The 20442-nt window shown below is 47.7% G+C and overlaps 1 protein-coding gene across 4 annotated transcripts in view; it reads left to right on the forward strand.

Annotated features, from left to right (window-relative positions):
* Nucleotides 1–20442, forward strand: part of ORC2 (origin recognition complex subunit 2) — a 68038-nt gene that overhangs the window by 6051 nt on the left and 41545 nt on the right. For 2 of the 4 annotated variants that reach the window (XM_069733611.1, XM_069733614.1), the window contains exons 1-6: nt 4379–4478; nt 5232–5376; nt 9847–9996; nt 10065–10151; nt 10585–10677; nt 10760–10788. In XM_069733611.1, the coding sequence (XP_069589712.1) occupies nt 5280–5376; nt 9847–9996; nt 10065–10151; nt 10585–10677; nt 10760–10788 (456 nt within the window). In that variant the 5' untranslated portion in view covers nt 4379–4478; nt 5232–5279. Of the gene's footprint in view, nt 1–4378; nt 4479–5231; nt 5377–9846; nt 9997–10061; nt 10152–10584; nt 10678–10759; nt 10789–20442 lie in introns of those variants that run through there. The other 2 variants (XM_069733615.1, XM_069733613.1) reach the window with 2 other exon arrangements.

The following is a 20442-nucleotide window of genomic DNA, read 5'->3' on the forward strand; positions in this document are numbered from 1 at the left end:
AGTCTACCCAAATCCCACACATCTGTAGATACATATCTTGAACCATGGTCCAAAGCTCTTGTGTCTTGGGACACGACCACATGCCATGCTCCATATCTGTTCTTGATGCGCTACATTTGGGGCAACTCATCTGCCTATCAGGGTTCTGTGGAGTTGGCGGTATATTAAAGCCGCATATTATTTTATGCATTATTCTAAATTGGCTATCCCTCCATTGCTCATTTATGATATGTTCCCTTACCAATTTCCATCCATGTAGTATTTTATGCTCAAGTTCTTCATCTTGCATGAATTTTTCCCATTTGCAAAACACTTTGTCTGACCCTGATGGTCGTAATACATCTCTCAACGACCCATATATCGAGGAGATCGATATTTCCTTAATGTCTTTAGTGACTAAGTCTCCCCACACATCTGAGTCAACCTCCTTCCTTACATCTTGTAAGAGATCTAGTACATAATGCTTCAGTTGACTATATAGCATCAAATGGAATCCCGGTAGCTCATATTTGTCTAATACCTCAGATCCCGTCAGCCACCGACCTTCCTGTAAATGTAGTAAATCTTCTAGTGTCTGTACTCCTTTTCTAGACCATTCTATGAATAATTTATTTTCCCTTCCCAATTTAAAGGCTGGAAATGACCAAGGATTCAGGTGCTTTGACACTCTCCATGACATTTTCAGTTTTTTCCTTACTGCTTTCCATGTAGCAATAGTGTCTTTACAAATAACCGAGTGTTTAATATTTGGTGGTAAGTATGACAGTGGCGTGTGAAGCAATGCTGTCAAATCCCATGAGCCACAAAATTCCGTTTCTAGTGTATAATCTGTATAGCGTCCTGTCTTTTTAATCCAATCAACTACATTCCTCATTAAGCACGAGAGATTATACCCTCTAATATTCGGCAACCCTACTCCTCCTCCCTCTTTTGGACGCATTAGTGTTCTCATAACAAGTCTCGCTTTTCTCCCCCTCCAAATAAATTTAGAGAAAGCCCTATTCAATTTGAGAACATCGACGTGTCGGATTAGCATTGGAATAGTCTGCATTGGATATAATAATCTCGCAAAGCTTGTCATCTTAATTAGATGACAGCGGCCTAGTAGTGAGAGGGGTAGATTTCCCCATCTTTCCAATTCTTTCTCTATTTTGTCAATAATAGGCTTATAATTTAGGTCATATATTTGTTTCGGCGAACTTCCCAAATGTATTCCCAAATATTTTACAGATGCTGTCGCTTTCGGGATGCCCATTATATTATTTCCCTGACCACGTTTCACATTATTTCTCATGAACAGAATTTCACATTTAGTCTTGTTTAATCGAAAGCCCGAGAATTCCCCAAATTTTTCAATCTCTAATAGTAACCTAGGGAGATCTTCTTCTGGATTTCTCATGAACAAAATTATGTCATCTGCAAACAAAGCAGTTTTGACCACCTCCTTTCCCACCTTTATCCCCTTGTAAGAGCTATGATCAGTTAGGTACCTTGACAAGGGTTCGATTGCTAGATTAAACAACAAAGGAGATAAAGGGCATCCCTGCCTTGTTCCCTTCTTCAGCTCAAAGGCATCGGAAAGAAACCCCGTTGTATATACCTTTGCCTTGGGGTTATGGTACAATACCTCCAGAAATTGCCTAAATGGGCCTACTAGGTTTATTTTGTCTAGTACTTGACCCAGCCATGGCCACCTCACATTATCGAATGCTTTTTCTGCATCTAATGTGACCATTGCTGGATCCTCCCCCTTTTCCAATTGTTTGTTCCTAACCATGTCTAACAACAACATGGCTTTTCTTATATTAGCAACGGCTGACCTTCCCTTTACAAAGCCTGTTTGATGTTTCGATATTAATCTTGGCAGTATTTTAGCCAACCTATCTGCCATAATTTTTGAGAGGAGTTTGACATCTTGATTTATCAGTGATATCGGTCTATAACCCGAGGGGTCCTCTAAGTCTTTCCCTCCCTTTGGGAGAAGTTTTATGTAAGCCGTATTCATAACTTCTGACATAGTTTCTCCTTGTAAAATACGATTATATAAATCTTTAAGTGTGGGAGTTATTTGCTCACTCATTGCTTTATAGAAAGAACCATTAAATCCATCGGGTCCAGGACCGCTCTGTTCTTACAGGACCCCGGTGTTATGTGCCCGCTGCTGTCTGTGAGGCTGTCAGAGATGCCCCCGTATTCTGTGCTCTACCGCTCTGTTCTTACAGGACCCCGGTGTATGTGACCACTGCTGTCTGTGAGGCTGTCAGAGATGTCCCCGTATTCTGTGCTCTACCGCTCTGTTCTTACAGGACCCCGGTGTTATGTGCCCGCTGCTGTCTGTGAGGCTGTCAGAGATGTCCCCGTATTCTGCGCTGTACCGCTCTGTTCTTACAGGACCCCGGTGTATGTGACCACTGCTGTCTGTGGGGCTGTCAGAGATGTCCCCGTATTCTGCGCTCTACCGCTCTGTTCTTACAGGACCCCGGTGTTCTGTGCCCACTGCTGTCTGTGAGGCTGTCAGAGATGCCCCCGTATTCTGTGCTCTACCGCTCTGTTCTTACAGGACCCCGGTGTTCTGTGCCCACTGCTGTCTGTGGGGCTGTCAGAGATGTCCCCGTATTCTGTGCTCTACCGCTCTGTTCTTACAGGACCCCGGTGTTCTGTGACCACTGCTGTCTGTGAGGCTGTCAGAGATGTCCCCGTATTCTGCGCTCTACCGCTCTGTTCTTACAGGACCCCGGTGTTATGTGCCCACTGCTGTCTGTGGGGCTGTCAGAGATGTCCCCGTATTCTGTGCTCTACCGCTCTGTTCTTACAGGACCCCGGTGTTATGTGCCCACTGCTGTCTGTGAGGCTGTCAGAGATGTCCCTGTATTTTGTGCTCTACCGCTCTGTTCTTACAGGACCCCGGTGTATGTGACCACTGCTGTCTGTGGGGCTGTCAGAGATGTCCCCGTATTCTGTGCTCTACCGCTCTGTTCTTACAGGACCCCGGTGTTATGTGCCCACTGCTGTCTGTGGGGCTGTCAGAGATGTCCCCGTATTCTGCGCTCTACCGCTCTGTTCTTACAGGACCCCGGTGTTATGTGCCCACTGCTGTCTGTGGGGCTGTCAGAGATGTCCCCGTATTCTGTGCTCTACCGCTCTGTTCTTACAGGACCCCGGTGTTATGTGCCCACTGCTGTCTGTGGGGCTGTCAGAGATGTCCCCGTATTCTGCGCTCTACCGCTCTGTTCTTACAGGACCCCGGTGTTATGTGACCGCTGCTGTCTGTGAGGCTGTCAGAGATGTCCCCGTATTCTGTGCTCTACCGCTCTGTTCTTACAGGACCCCGGTGTTATGTGCCCGCTGCTGTCTGTGGGGCTGTCAGAGATGTCCCCGTATTCTGTGCTCTACCGCTCTGTTCTTACAGGACCCCGGTGTTATGTGCCCGCTGCTGTCTGTGGGGCTGTCAGAGATGTCCCCGTATTCTGTGCTCTACCGCTCTGTTCTTACAGGACCCCGGTGTTATGTGACCACTGCTGTCTGTGAGGCTGTCAGAGATGTCCCCGTATTCTGCGCTGTACCGCTCTGTTCTTACAGGACCCCGGTGTTATGTGACCACTGCTGTCTGTGGGGCTGTCAGAGATGTCCCCGTATTCTGTGCTCTACCGCTCTGTTCTTACAGGACCCCGGTGTTATGTGCCCGCTGCTGTCTGTGAGGCTGTCAGAGATGCCCCCGTATTCTGTGCTCTACCGCTCTGTTCTTACAGGACCCCGGTGTTATGTGCCAGCTGCTGTCTGTGAGGCTGTCAGAGATGCCCCCGTATTCTGTGCTCTACCGCTCTGTTCTTACAGGACCCCGGTGTTATGTGCCCGCTGCTGTCTGTGGGGCTGTCAGAGATGTCCCCGTATTCTGTGCTCTACCGCTCTGTTCTTACAGGACCCCGGTGTTCTGTGACCACTGCTGTCTGTGAGGCTGTCAGAGATGCCCCCGTATTCTGTGCTCTACCGCTCTGTTCTTACAGGACCCCGGTGTTCTGTGACCACTGCTGTCTGTGAGGCTGTCAGAGATGTCCCCGTATTCTGTGCTCTACCGCTCTGTTCTTAGTGACCTCGTTACTGACATGGTCTCATCGGAGACCCCCTAGCAGTCAGTCACCACTTATTCTAGGGACATGATGTGTGTTTTCTCATGGGCCATTTTTCTGTAGATGTTGGTGAAGCCTCGCATAGTGTCCTGCAGATGTAGTAGGTAAATTTCCTCGAGTCGCAGTTACACCTGTATATTTTACAGGTGACAGATGTAATAAATGTGCTGCTTTCTAGGTCTGGTGCTTTATACCGTGCTGTGATTGTCACCCGGTGTCTCCTAATAAGATCATATCTGTTTCTGTTATAGAGGAGAATGAGTCATGGCGCTGCGAGCGGGAGCAGGACCCCCCAGGTGCAGTTTGTGGCAGATGAAGATGTCCTGGAGCATATCATTGATAAACAACATGGTGGGCGACTCTTCTGCTGTATTCACACACTAAGGGCTCGTGTAGACGACCGTAATAATTAGACAGGTGTTAGCCGTTGTTTTGATGGATATCACTCATCCCCATGTTATTTTTTGGGGTCGTGCCCATCTCCACTTTTTTCCCCAGATTGAGTCTATCCGAGGATAGAAACCCAGCATGCATGACTTTGATCCGCCATTCACATCACATTCGGCCATGCATGTCAAGGAGGTGATGAAGAACATCTGACTGCGCTGGGATGGCTTATGACTGCGCTGGGATGGCTTATGACTGCGCTGGGATGGCTTATGACTGTGCTGGGATGGCTTATGACTGCGCTGGGATGACGTCTGACTGCGCTGGGATGACGTCTGACTGCGCTGGGATGACGTCTGACTGCGCTGGGATGACGTCTGACTGCGCTGGGATGACGTCTGCGCTGGGATGACGTCTGACTGCGCTGGGATGACGTCTGACTGCGCTGGGATGACGTCTGACTGCGCTGGGATGGCTTATGACTGCGCTGGGATGGCTTATGACTGCGCTGGGATGGCTTATGACTGCGCTGGGATGACGTCTGACTGCGCTGGGATGACGTCTGACTGCGCTGGGATGACGTCTGACTGTGCTGGGATGACGTCTGACTGCAGTCCAATTTCCACGGATTGACCTAAGATGCAGATATTGTTGCTCCATCTTCTCATTCGAGTTTGATCAGAGTGTCGTTTGAATAATTGACCCGATTTTCTCCAGATTTCCGCTTGTGTGACCGCAGCCTAAGAAGACCACGTCAGTAGCCACATGAGCGCCTTTGGCATATACAGGACCTGTACGATAGACTTTTTTCCACTGTGTAGGAAATCCTGGACTGCCATTATTTTACTTTGCACAGGAAAAGGTAAAACAAGTACAGTGTGCGGCGTACACGGCACTGTCTATACTGCAGCGCACATGCAGTGCTACCGAGAAAGGTATAATTCGGGGAATACTACCCACGTACTGTGACCTCCAGTGTAATCCACAAACGAGATGTGAGCGGATAGTTATACCTAGTGGAGTATTATGAAGGAGCCATTAAATATTCCTTAATTAGCCTTGAAGGCTGCACGTTGCTGTACCTATGGACAGGACGTCCTGATGAGATAGTATCTACCTGAGTGCAGCCCCTGTTACGGGAAGCTTCCTGAAAACGTTTCCTGTTAAATTTCAGGATACATCTGTTTGTACTAAGCATCTACCAGTGTAGACTACGAGCAACCAGAATGTTATCTGTGCCTGCCTGTGTTAGAGCACTTTTTACTGGATTTTTTCATTTAAGCTGACGATCTCCTCCAATTTCGGCTGTTTAATTTATTCTGGAATAGTATTTATTTTTCTTTTTTGGTTTTCCGTTCCAAAGTTATTCCCCTCCCCCCTTCTCGCCCATGGTAATAGAGTGCCTACTATGCAGGGTTAGTATACAAAGGTAGGAGACAAAAAAAGCGCAAATAGGGTGTTATCCCCATTATTGTTTCCAATCAATTATGAGAGAACTGCTCACCTGGTGGTACACAGTAAAGGCGGGTAGTTGCTGCTGCAGATGCACAGGTCGGCGCTGCAACCTCTCAGAACCGTTATAATAGATGAATGTGGATAAAATCCGCGCTGCTGCGATAAATGATGGATCCAGATATAGTTCTAAGATGTTCGGGTGGTTTATTCAACGCGTTTCGAAGCTCATGGCTTCTTCAGGAAGTTTCCACAGAAAGATATCTTTCTGTGGAAACTTCCTGAAGAAGAAGAAGCCATGAGCTTCGAAACGCGTTGAATAAACCACCCGAACATCTTAGAACTATATCTGGATCCATCATTTATCGCAGCAGCGCGGATTTTATCCACATTCATCTATTATAACGGTACTATGCAGGGTTTTCCTTCAAACAACTTGGCTTACACCACTGAAGTTCTCGGTGGGCGTTTGCGTTTTCTCTTCTATGATGCTGGCCAATCAAATCACAGCTGCGTCATAGAGGGGAACTGCAAACGTCTACTGAGGAGGTCACAGCTGCAGCCTGGCTCGGTGTGTTGCCACTTATAGTCGTTGGGTCCCTTCCTGCTATTGGAGCACAGCGGACAGCAGTGCTGGGGAGCCGGACCCCACTGTGAACACCCCACGCCTGTCATGTGGTCTCTACCTTGACAACCAGCCAGTGGCTGTGCACCATAGGAGACTTGTCATTTGTATTATATACAGCAATACTATGGTATATAGTCATAAAGAGATTTGACAGATGGACTAGGCACATGTGAAATTAAACCAGGACCTGACTGAAGACGTGATCCATCAATCTAACATGTTCACACGTTCAGTATTTGTAAGCCAAAACCAGGAGTGGGTGATAAATGCAGAAGTGGGATGTGTTTCTATTCGGCTACAATCACACTTGCGTATCGGGGCTTTGTGGAGGGCTGCGTACTTCCTCCCTGAAGCTCCACCCACTTCCGCACTTCTTTTTTTTAAGTCCGCTTACTTCGGCATGCTTCCTGCGTACGTATCTTTAACATTGGGTATGCAGGACTTGCGGATGTATGTGGATGCATCGTTTTGATGCTCCCGCCGACCGCACAAGGAACCCAACAAGTTGCGTTTCCTTGCGGTCAGCGGGCACGTCAAAACGACACATCCGAATGTCCTGCCTACCCAATGTTATAGATACATATGCAGGACGTATGCTGAAGTAGGCGGACCTAAACGGAAGTGCTGAAGTGGGCGGAGCTTCAGGGAGGAAGTACGCAGCTATCCACAAAGCCCCGGTACGCAAGTGTGAACGTAGCCTTATACGTTTCCTCTGATTGTTCCACTCCTGGTTTTGGCTTACAAATATGGATGTAAAATACTGACCAAATACTGAACGTGTCTTTACAATCTTGTTTCTCTCTGTTCATTAGATGCAAGATATTACATATAGTGAATCTCTGGGATTCTGCTATGGGCTCCACATTCTAAAAAGGATATTGGACAGTTAGACTCAGTTGAAGGAATGCAACTAGATTATCACAAGGGATGGAAGGCCTCTCTTATGGTGACAGGTTGGAAACGTTGGCCTTGTTTAGCTTGGATAAGAGACGCCTCAGAGGAGATCTCATTTATATGTATGGTCATACAAAGGACTGACACATGACCTATTACTTCCAAAGACCTTTCAAAGAACCATGTGGCACTCATTACGTGTGGAGGAAAGGTGATTTAGACATCTACAGTACAGACCAAAAATTTGGACACACCTTCTCATTTTAAGATTTTTCTGTATTTTCATGACTGAAAATTGTACATTCACACTGAAGGCATCAAAACTATGAATTAACACATGTGGAATTATATACTTAACAAAAAAGTGTGAAACAACTGAAAATATGTCTTATATTCTAGGTTCTCTAAAGTAGCCACCTTTTGCTTTGATGGCTGCTTTGTACAGTCTTGGCATTCTCTTGATGAGATTCAAGAGGTAGTCATCGGGAATGGTCTTCCAACAATCTTGAAGGAGTTCCCAGAGATGCTTAGCACTTGTTGGCCCTTTTGCCTTCACTCTGTGGTCCAGCTCACCCCAAACCATCTCGATTGGGTTCTGGTCTGGTGACTGTGGAGGCCAGGTCATCTGGTGTAGCACCCCATCACTCTCTTTCTTGGTCAAATAGCCCTTACACAGCCTGGAGGTGTGTTTGGGGTCATTGTCCTGTTGAAAAATAAATAATGGTCCAACTAAACGCAAACTGGATGGAATAGCATGCCGCTGCAAGATGCAGTGGTAGCCATGCTGGTTCAGTATGCCTTCAATTTTGAATAAATCCTCAACAGTGTCACCAGCAAAGCACCCCCACACCATCACACCTCCTCCTCCATGCTTCACGGTGGGAACCAGGCATGTAGAGTCCATCTGTTCACTTTTTCTGCGACGCACAAAGACACTGGTTGGAACCAAAGATCTCATATTTGGACTCATCAGACCAAAGCATAGATTTCCACTGGTCTAATGTCCATTCCTTGTGTTCTTTAACCCAAACAAGTCTCTTCTACTTGTTGCCTGTCCTTAGCAGTGGTTTCCTAGCAGCTATTTTACCATGAAGGCCTGCTGCACAAAGTCTCCTCTTAGGCTGCTTTCACACTTGCGTTGAGTGACGTACGTCGCAATGCGTCGTTTTGGGGAAAAAACACATCCTGCAAAGTTGCCCGCAGGATGCGTTTATTCTCCATAGACTTGCATTAGCGACGCATTGCGACATATGGCCATCCGTCGTGCGACGGATGCGTCCTGTTTTGGCGGACTGTTGGCACAAAGAAACATTACATGTAACTTTTTTTTGTGCGGCGCGTCCGCCATTTTTTACCGCACATGCGCAGCCGAAACTCCGCCCCCTCCTCCCCGGACATTACAATGAAGCAGCGGATGCTTGAAAAACTGCATCCGCTGCCCCCCTTGTTCATTTATTTCACAACGTACATTGGCCCGACGCATAGCGACGGGCCCGTACCGACGTAAGTGTGAAAGTAGCCTAAACAGTTGTTGTAGAGATGTGTCTGCTGCTAGAACTCTGTGTGGCATTGACCTGGTCTCTAATCTGAGCTGCTGGTAACCTGCGATTTCTGAGGCTGGTGACTCGGATAAACTTATCCTCAGAGGCAGAGGTGACTCTTGGTCTTGCTTTCCTGGGGCGGTCCTCATGTGAGCCAGTTTCTTTATAGCGCTTGACGGTTTTTGCCACTGCACTTGGGGACATTTTCAAAGTTTTCCCAATTTTTCAGACTGACTGACCTTCATTTCTTAAAGTAATGATGGCCACTCGTTTTTCTTTACTTAGCTGCTTTTTTCTTGCCATGATACAAATTCTATCAGTCTATTCAGTAGGACTATCAGCTGTGTATCCAGCAGACTTCTGCACAACACAACTGATGGTCCCAACCCCATTTATAAGCTTCAGTGTGAATGTACAATTTTCATAGTCATAAAAATACAGAAAAATCTTTAAATGAGAATGTGTCCAAACTTTTGGTCTGTACTGTATATAAGAAAGGGTTCTTTACAGTTAGAGCAGTCAGACTGTGGAACGCTCTACCACAAGAGTTAATAATGGCAGACACTATTTTAAAAAGGCCTAGCTGCTTTTCTCAAAATAAATGACATTGCAGGTTATAAATATAATCTAATGATAAAGTACAGTATAACTGGACCTGTGTAGATGTGTAAAACATATCCTCTTGCTGATTATCCCAGGCTGGTCGCTCATCAGCATCCCATGGGGTGAGAAGATACTTGGGTAGCGCTTGGAAAGCCATTTGTTATGCTGTAAAGTAACTCCATAACTGTCTCTTAAGTTGTGGCCATCATTTCAGGGGTCAAACTTCGAAACAGCACGACTGGCCAGCACGTCAGTAACGTGAAGAGCTTGTCAAAGAGTTTTCAAGAGCTTCCTGTAGGTGATGAAACGTTGGAGGTTTGGAAGGAAAAGGATTATGTGGATGTTTTAGGAACAGATGCGATTGGTAAGTTCAGCCGGTGCTGATGGTGGGGTTCTTCGCCGTTTGATTCTGACGTGTTATTTCTGTTGCAGATGTCTTGCAGGAGGGACCTGTCACAGGAGGTGGAGACTTGTATTCTTTCCAGACAGTAAAGCGCTCCAATAAAATGGCACAGCTCGGTAACCGTCTATATTGTTTGTAACCTATTTACACGGCAGTGTTCTCAATTTTCCCAAAAGTGCTGATGGCTCTGTGCTTGGGGGTGTAGGCTGTGGTCAGACGCCTGGTTTTCGTCCCACCCCACTTTGGCCTTTGCTACTGAGACTCTGATATTTATTTGAGCTGAATTTGACACTTTTTGAATATTGGAGAAAATGTCCAAGTAAAGATGGGCAATGTAAAAGGGCCTATACAGTCCTAATGCGAAAATGAGAGGTGCGTCAGTGGCACGATATTGGTTGGTTTCATGGAGAATTTATGTTCTCTGCAGCTTCTCTTTTGTAGCTGATGCATTCTGGAGTCATTTATCTGTTGTTAGAATTACTGACAACACTTACACTCTATACACAAGGGCATATTATTAATTACGAGTTTTTCTTGTTATTTTTGCAGCTTCAGAAATGGCCCGTACACCTGGTAAGACTGTGACGTTCTCCACAAGTGATAGTCCTGAAGAAGCCATCAGTCCTCCTGCAAGCTGCAACAGTATGTTACTGTATAAGATTATTGTATGAGGACCTGCCAGCAGATTTTATGTATATGTAACTTTCTTTGCTTCATTTCACAGAAAAATCCACTAATAAAACTCCCTCTAAGGTAAGGAAATGTAATGCCATATGCAAAACGCAATAGTCCCTAGGATATAGTTATAAATTATTAAGTGTTGTTTCCCTTACACTGCAATTTCCTGTAAATATGGGAGAAAAATGTTCACTTTACTGCACCCTCTGAAGAAGCTTGGTGCGAAACGCCCATCTGATGCATCTTATAATTGAGGTTTTATTGATGCCTATGTGTATGTATAACAGAATGTCACATCCCCCTCCCTTTATTGCTAACACTATCTAAAAGCTTTGATTTCTAAAGATATTGCATGTAATGACAGTCACTAGTCTAGACTCCATTTGTATATTGGATATGCTGACGTGTGAGCTGATACTTATTCATATAGTAGGGCAGGTGTGTTTGATGTACAAAAACGAAGCTTCTGAGTAAAATGTTGACAGCTAGCATACAGATGGACATATGTATAGCTTGCAACTACTTCTGTCCGTGCCCTGCTTGTACCAGTGTGCTGGCCTGGCACAGAATGCTGCATAGGATCAGCGTTTCCTTCTGTGCATACAGGCTGCCCTGATAATGTGCAGTAAGAGGCAGTGACATATATAGGGGCCCTGGTGTAGAGTGATGGAGGCTTACCGATTACTGTATCCTTATGGGTATCTTCATACCATTCCTTTGTGTAAGTTTCGGCATGTAATTCTGCGTTGTAAATCCCACAGACCTCCCATCGCTTTCAACAGAAAATCTACATTTGTCGTTGATACAGCCATACATTTGTAAGCTGCCATAGGTCGCAAACCACAGATTAGCCTTACTGCATGGTGTAAACCTGTGTGTAAGCCACAGTGGCTACAACTGCAAATCCACTGCAGAAATCTGACGGTCACCGAGAGATATAACTAAAAATACACATGTATTTCTCCTTCGCCACACTGGGGGACACAGACCGTGGTGTATGCTGCTGCCAATAGGAGGCTGACACTAAGTGATACAAAGAAAGTTCGCTCCCCTGCAGTATACACCCTCCTGCTGGCTCTAAGTGAACCAGTTCTTGCTTAGTGTCCGTAGGAGGCACACTGGTCTGGTCTTCAGACCTAAAGTTTTTTATTTTATTCTTCATCTTTTTTATATTTTTTATGTTTGATTTTTTTTTTTTACTACAGACGAATGGGGCGACGGATCCTTTCAAGGTTCCAATCTCCCCAAACCATCAACAGGTGAGCACGGAGAGTGTCGCCTCTCCGTATCCTCTCCTGCGACGTGGGATGCCACGCCTGAGCTGAATATACATATTTTTTTTTTTGGGGGGGGGGGGGGTGGGGATGGGAGGGTGATGGGTCCTTTAGGGGTCACTGATCTCCCCGCACCTTACGGACGAGCACATGGCGTGTCACCTCCACGTACCCTCTTCCGCAGCCAGGCCTAATGCCACACATTAGCCCTGTCCCATCCTAGGGGATTAACCCTTTGGATGTGTAGAGGCCCACCTCATGGCATCCGAGCAGCCCCCACTGCACCGCCACTGTTAAAGCGGATGATACAAGGAGGCGGAAGGTTCCTCTCCACCTCCCTATTAAAGGGATGGTGGATCGAGGATGATCCCTTTATCCCTGCACCGTCCAAGACCAGCAGCGGCAGCAGGAGGACATGTACCCGCTGCCTTACCTGCCACCCGACAGCTTCTCTGGGTAAGTGCCGGGCTGGAGGGCTCTGGGCAGGTGGTCTGAGGAGGCGCTGGATAGGAGGGGGCTTCTCCTGGCGGCGGCGCTCCCTGGCCTTTCCGGTACCAGCGCCGATAAATTTAGTCCCCGACTTCGGTTCTCTGCTAGGCTGTAACTCCACCCCCACTATGACATGTCCCAGCGGCTCCGCCCACCTTTCTCATGCTTCTCGTATAGGACGAGAAGTGCTTCTTCTAATCTCGGCGGCCATCCCCCCTCCTCCCACGGACCCTCCGGACACACTGGCATCCGGCAGTGGTCTCTGAAGGCAATTTGTCGGGAACAACTCACCGCAGGTGTCAGCAGTTACAGTGCCACGCAGAAGGACCTGGGGATGCAGGATCTGGGTAAGGGAGCGCTGCTCTAGACCAGGGGTCCCCAACTCCATTCCTCAAGGCCCACCAACATGTCATGTTTTCAGGATTTCCTTAGTCTTGCCCAGGTAATAATTGCATCACCTGTGCAATGCAAAGGAAATCCTGAAAACATGACCTGTTGGTGGGCCTTGAGGACTGGAGTTGGGGACCCCTGCTCTAGACCACCCTCTTCCTCCCTGCTGTAACCCTTTCACTGCAGGAATTCCCAAAGTTTTTAAAGGGGACACATAGAAGGGTACAATGTCCCAACCTAAAGCATCTTAAAAGGCTAACAGGGCTATTGCAACCTTTTTCACTTCATGTACCTCCTGCCAGACTGTTACCTAAGGCTCAGACTTCGCCGCAGTGCAATGCCTGTGACCCCAAATGCCCTCATGCGCCCTCCATCGCCACTGAGCCCAGCAAAGCGGCAATGCGCAAGGTGGAACACATCCTTCGCTGGGCCAATAGGAACCACTTGGTTATCTCAGCTGTTCATTTCCCGAGCACGGAAAACTGGGCTGCGGACTGCCTCAGCCGTCAAGGCCTCGGGAGAGTGGTCTCTCCATCGGGAAATTTTCCAGGTGACCTGTCTTCACTAGAGGACTCCGGACGTGGACCTGATAGCATCCCGGTTGAATGTCAAGATGCTCGAGTTTGTAGCTCGATCCCGGGACCCGAGAGCCATCGAGTGGACGCGCTCGTCCTTCAGTGGCATCAGTTTCGTCTTCCCTACCTGTTTCCCCCATTGCTTTTACTTCCGAAGGCCATCAGGAAGATCAAAACGGAGGGAGTACCGGTGATCCTAGTTGCTCCAGACTGGCCACGCCGAGCGTGGTATGCAGAATTAGTGCAGCTTGTCGCAGACGTCCCTTGGCGACTACCAGATTGACGGACCTGCCTTTGCAGGGCCCATTTCACCACCAGAACTCAGGGGTCCTGAGTTTGAGTGCTTGTCCATTGAGTTTGCATCTCGGCTTTGGGAAAATGGCCGCCGCGATCTCTTCTGCGCACGCGCGGCATCCCGCGGCCATTTTCCTGAAGCCCCGTGCAGCAGAACACTCCATCTGCGCACGTGCGGCCCCAGGAAGATGGCCGCCCCCACCGATGACAGGGATAACAGCGCAGATCGCGCGCTGTTTCTTCACGTGCGCGCAGGGAATTCGGAACTTGGACATGCGCACACCACTACGCCACCAACGGAAAGCTGGGGAAGAAAAGAGTGATGTCACCACGCCCACCTGACCAGACCAGCCTGATTGACAGGCGAAAACGGCGACTTTGGTAATGTATTTCGCTGCATAGGTGGGGAATCAGGGTACACTACAAACACTATTGTAACGCACAGCGCAGGCCCTATTTAACAGTATTTATATCTCAATCTGAAAAAACGGGGTGACAGGTTCCCTTTAAGGCCAGCAATAGCAGCCGCATGTACTTCTAGATCCCTAATGATTTGGATTGATAATTTAGAGAAACAACTAAGGGATGGTGTATCCAGAAATAAAGTAATAGAATCTATTTCCATGATTAGAGGGGCGGCAGCCTTTCTGGCAGACTCATCAGCTGACTAAGTCAAGCTCATTTCCAAATCAGCAGCTCTGTCAAATGCAGCTCGTATGACTTTATGGTTAAAAAGCTGGCCAGGTGATCTACAAGCTAAGCCGGAACTTTGCTCAATCCCATGTGAAGGGAAATTTTTGTTTGGGGAGACCCTGGATGATATTCTGCAAACAGCAGGAGACAAGAAAAAAGGGTTCCCTATCCTGGCCGCACCATTTGTTAGACGGCCCTTTCGGAATAGGAAATTTTTCCGGAGATGCCCCCCAAGGGAGCAGAACAGATGGGATGATGGGAAAAGGAGAGATAGGGGGTTCCTTTTCGGTAATTCCTCAAGAGATAAAAAGACCTCTAAGTGACACCTCCTCCAGGGTGGGAGGGAGATTATCTCAATTCCTCCCAGCCTGGGAAAAAATCTCAACCAGTGTCTGGATATTGAATTTAATCAAATTGGGACTTCAAATAGACTTTACGTCCCTTCCTCCCCAAAATGATGTGGTCACTCCGCTAAAATCCTCACCTCAACAACAACAGGCATTAGAACAGGAGATTATGAAGCTCATAAACAAAACTGTCATCCAGGAAGTTCCCACATGGTAAAAAGGAACAGGTTTTTATTCCCTGTTATTCCTAGTTCCAAAACCGGACGGATCCTTCCGCATGATAATAAACTTGAGGAAGCTGAACAGTTATGTGAAGAACCAAAGGTTCAAAATGGAGTCAATAAAATCAACAATCAAAAACCTGTTTCCGGACTGTTTCGTGACAGTGTTGGATCTGTAAAGGCACAGATGATTGGCCTCGGGGAGACCAAAACATCCAACACCGCGGAGACACCATCACGTGTTTCTCAACGTAGTGATTCCAGAACACTGCCCCCATCCCTTATGGGAAATATGCAGATGCATGTAAAGAAGCTGCTTAGACACCATCACGTGTTTCTCGACGCAAGCAGTGAATAGCCAGGCCTTTCCCTGGGAAGGAACAACCACGGGAAGGGCAGCATCCCATGAAGGAAAGCCACCTATGCCAAGCATGGTATCCATCCACAGACAGCTGTTTCGGGGTTTTTGCCCCTCATCAGTGTGGAGTAGGAATCTGGCTATTAGGAGCAGTGCCTAGTAAAAAGGCTATAAAGGCACAGATGATTGGCCTCGGGGAGACCAAAACATCCAACACCACGGAGACACCATCACGTGTTTCTCAACGCAGTGATTCCAGAACACTGCCCCCATCCCTTATGGGAAATATGCAGATGCATGTAAAGAAGCTGCGGAGACACCATCACGTGTTTCTCGACGCAAGCAGTGAATAGCCAGGCCAGTGTTGGATCTGTGACGCGTATTATCACGTCCCCATCCACAAGAACTCCCAGAAATACCTCAGACTAGCAATAGTCATGGGAGGGGAAGTAAGGGAATACCAATACAAAGCCCTTCCCTTTGGCATATCAGTGGCACCCCGCATATTTACCAAACTGATAGCAGAAATGATGGTCCATCTAAGAGAGAAAGACATTTTGATAGTTCCATACTTGGACGACTTTCTGATTGTGAGCAACTCAGCCCAACACTGTCGCCAACTATGCAACAGAGTAATAGAAACCCTAACAAAGTTAGGCTGGCTTCTAAATCTTCAAAAATCAAAACTAGAACCGACCAGAGTTCAAGAGTTTTTGGGCCTAACCTTGGACTCAATAACACAGGAATGTCATCTTCCAGACAAGAAAAAACAAAAGATATTAAATCTTGTCTCAAAAGCTCGCTCAAACAATCGTATGATCCTAAGAAAGGCAATGTCATTGCTGGGGTCCCTTTCTGCCTGCCTCCCAGCAGTCCAGTGGGCACAACGCCACACAAGAAATCTCCAGTGGGACATTCTGAGGAATCAGAATACACTAAGGGGACATCTAGAAGACTGCATAACTCTAAATTCAGCCACTATTCATTCGCTGGTTTGGTGGTTGGATCCCAACAACCTGTCAAAAGGGGTCCCTTGGGTAATAGAAGTATCTCGAATAGCTACCATAGATGCGAGTCCCACGGGTTGGGGAGCTCACCTGGGCAACAGTGTCACTCAGGGAATGTGGAGAGGTCAGGAATACAAGGCTTCCTAAAACCAAAAAGAACTCTGGGCCGTGCGCTATTATCCTTCCTTCACAACCTACAGGGGAAATCTTCAGTTTAGCAGAGAACAACTTCCTATCCCTTTCTACACTACACATAAGAGGAGTAGAAAATCAGAAAGCAGACTACTTAAGCCGTACCCATTTAAAACAGGGGGAATGGACTCTAAATCAAAGCATCTTCTATCAGATCACAAAACTTTGGGGGGTCCCTATAATAGACCTCTTTGCCAATGTAGAAAACAGAAAAGTAAAATAATTTTGTTCTCTAGACCCCAGGGGGGCCCTCGGGCAATGGATGCATTCACGATTCCCTGGACTCAGGGTCTCGCATATGCCTTTCCCCCTCCTATACTTATCCCGGCAGTTCTGCGGAAAATCAGACAGGACAGGGCGAGACTCATCCTAATAGCCCCCTTCTGGTCCAAAAGGACTTAGTTTTCTCAGCCAGGAAACCATCGGTCACCGATCCCTGGGTTCTTCCGGATCTCCCGGACCTCCTATCACATGGACTGGTGCTCCACCCTCAGAGAGTCTCCACTTGACAGCGTGGAACTTGAGAGGTCACTACTAAAAGGAAGGGGCTTTTCGGATAAATTAGTTTCCACATTACTAAAAGGCAGGAAAACGGTAACCACTAAAATATACGGCAAAACTTGGAAAAAGTTTCTGTCCACCTCTGGGGTGAAATTACAAGATTGGGTCCAAATTCCTAAGGTTAGAATTTCTACAAAAAGGTTTAGACATGGGCCTCTCAGTAAGCACCCTTTAAGTGCAAATAGCGGCCTTGGGGGCATTATACAGTGAAAACATAGCTGCTAATCCATGGGTAACACGGTTTATCAAAGCTGCTATAAGATCGAAACCCATAAACTAAAAAAGACTACCAACTTGGGACTTAAACCTAGTCTTGTCAGCTCTAACAGAACCGCCGTTTGAGCCTATAGATTCAATACCCCTTAAAACTTTATCACTTAAAACGGCCCTTCTCACAGCCTTAACATCTGCCCGTAGAATAAAGGTACCTTCACACTAAACAACTTCACAACGATATCGCTAGCGATCCGTGACGTTGCGATATCGTTGTGTTTGACACGCAGCAGCGATCTGGATCCTGCTGGGAGATCGCTGGTCGGAGCTAGAAGGCCAGCACTTTATTTTGTCGCTGGATCTCTCGCAGACATCGCTGAATCGGCGTGTGTGACACCGATTCAGCGATGTCTTCACTGGTGACCAGGGTAAACATCGGTTTACTAAGTGCAGGGCCGCGCTTAGTAACCCGATGTTTACCCTGGTTACCAGCGTAAACGTAAAAAAAAAAACCAAACACTACATACTTACATTCTGGTGTCTGTCCCCCGGCGCTGTGCTTCTCTGCACTGTCAGCGCCGGCCAGCCGTAAAGCACAGCGGTGACGTCACCGCTTTGCTTTACGGCTAGCCAGCTCTCACACAGTGCAGGAAAGCACAGCGCCGGGGGACAGACACCGGAATGTAAGTATGTAGTGTTTGTTTCTCTATCCCCATGATGGCACCACAGAGAGAGAGGGGTCCGCCCCCAGGGACAGGAAACCTACAGATGAAAAAGGGCGTACCTCTCTCCCACATCAGTTGGTTTCCTGTCCCTGACGGGGAACCTACAGCACGTACCTGAAGGATTCTTCGTGGGATTCCAGGGAGCTGGCCGGTCGGTTCCTGACAGGGGGCGCCCTGTCACGGCTGGGTCCAGCAGGTTTTCGCCCCCCTTTTCATCCAACCCTGAAGCACCACCACGGGGGACGGCGGGCCCTATGGGTGAGTGTTGCTGGGGGAGGCAGTGAAGAGGATCGAGCCTGCCTTCCCCAGGGAAAAAAAAAAAAAAGGGGGAGGAAAGAGGCAGGTGACGGCGGTCACCGATACAGCCTCTGTACCGCTATTCGGTACATGGAGGTAGCGGCGGCTACGCTACCATAGCAGGCGCAGGAGCGCTAGATCGCGCAAAAGCGCCTCATGTCACCGCTGGACACCGCCGCCCAAACCGGAAGTGCGGGCCAGGGCGGAACGATACAACGCGCGCACAGGCGTCCCCGATAATATCTTCCCTATAGGGCGCCTGTGCCGCGAACCGGAAGTGACGCGCGCACATGCGCAGATGACCGCTTCTGCCGGCGGCAAGTTTAAAAATCAGCGTTCTCTAAGGAGGAAGCGTGGGAAACCCTCTCTTTGCGGAAAACGCAGAGCGAAACCACTATGAGCGATAAAGAGCAGCAAGAGGCACAGGAATGTGCACAATCATCACCTGAGCAAGTACTGCGGCATCCGCGTTCACAGCATCAGCGCAAGGGAAACGCTTCCTCCCAGCAGCGCAGCAGCAGCGGACGCTCAGGGTCACAACGCAGCCGAGTCTCTGGGAAAAATATGCGGCCGGTGACGAATCCAGTGGATATAGTCCCGAGGCCAGAGACGGTATCTCTTAGTCGTAAGGGGTGAGTGATCTGCGTGAAAGTAATAATGTAATACGAGATTACTTTTTTCTCCTAGGGAAAAAAATGTACAGGCAAATCAAAGCACAAACAGTGTGCGATATGTTCGGAAGAACTACCGTCCTCATGGGAAAAAAAGCTATGCGGGTCCTGCATAGAAAAAACCATTCAGGAGGAATCTCCGGCGTTCGCATCAGACCTGAAAACACTAATAAAGAATCAAGTTGAGAGTGCCCTCAAAGGCATTAAAATTCCGAGGAAAAAACATAGATCAGGTCATAAGTCTCCCGAATCCAGTGTAGAAGAATCAGAAAATGAAACATCTGACTCTAATGACTCATCGACATCCGAGACCTCTTCACTATCATCAGAGGGGGGACGCAGTTGCTTCCCCATCGAGGAGACAGACGCACTGGTAAAGGCCATCAGAACAACTATGGGTCTGGTAGACGAACGTCCTAAAAGAACAGCACAGGACATAATGTTCAGCGGACTAGAACAAAAGAAAAGAAGAGTATTTCCAATAAATGAGAAAATTCATTCTTTGATCAAAAAAGAATGGAAGAGACCGGATAAAAAAGTTCTCTTGACCCCCAAAAGGAAGTACCCGTTCGATGACCCAGCCTGCTCATCCTGGAGCAAGGCACCCAAACTGGATGTGGCCATAGCAAAGGCCTCTAAAAAATTCGCCCTGCCCTTCGAGGACATGGGCACACTAAAGGATCCAATGGACAAAAAGGCAGACACCTTTTTAAAAAACTCCTGGGAAGCAGCAGGAGGGGGTCTAAAACCAGCCATCGCAGCCACCTGCACGGCCCGTGCCTTAATGGTGTGGCTTGAGCATTTGGATTCTCAACTAAAGGAGAAAGTTCCAAGAGAGACAATACAAAAGTCAGTGTCCATGATGAAAGGGGCGGCAGCCTTTTTGGCGGACGCTTCGGTGGACTCAGCAAGATTATCAGCCAGATCGGCTTCTTTCTCAAACGCCGCAAGACGCGCCCTGTGGCTAAAGTGCTGGCCGGGGGACCTGCAAACAAAGACCAAGCTATGCTCAATACCTTGCGAAGGGGAATTCCTGTTTGGATCAACGTTGGACGACATCCTCGACAAAGCAGGAGATAAAAAGAAATCTTTCCCCGGGTTCCCCAACCAGTCATATAGACGTTCCTTTCGGAACAGAAAGTTCATGCGCAGAAGACCTCCAAAAGGAAATAAAGACGGATGGGAAGACAGAAGAAACAAAAACAGGGGCTTCTTGTTCAACAAAACCCCCCCCTCCAGATAATAAAAAATCCCAATGAAGGTACTCCCCGGGTCGGAGGGAGACTAGCCGAGTTTCTTCCAGCCTGGGAAAGAATTTCAAACAGTCCTTGGATCTTAGGTGTTATAAGAGAAGGCCTCAAATTCATGGTAACGCCTCAAAAACAATCACACAAACAGTCAGCTCTCCAGAAGGAGATTCTG

This window comes from Ranitomeya imitator, chromosome 7 (genome assembly GCF_032444005.1).
Source record: "Ranitomeya imitator isolate aRanImi1 chromosome 7, aRanImi1.pri, whole genome shotgun sequence".
In the NCBI taxonomy this organism is placed as follows: domain Eukaryota; kingdom Metazoa; phylum Chordata; class Amphibia; order Anura; family Dendrobatidae; genus Ranitomeya; species Ranitomeya imitator.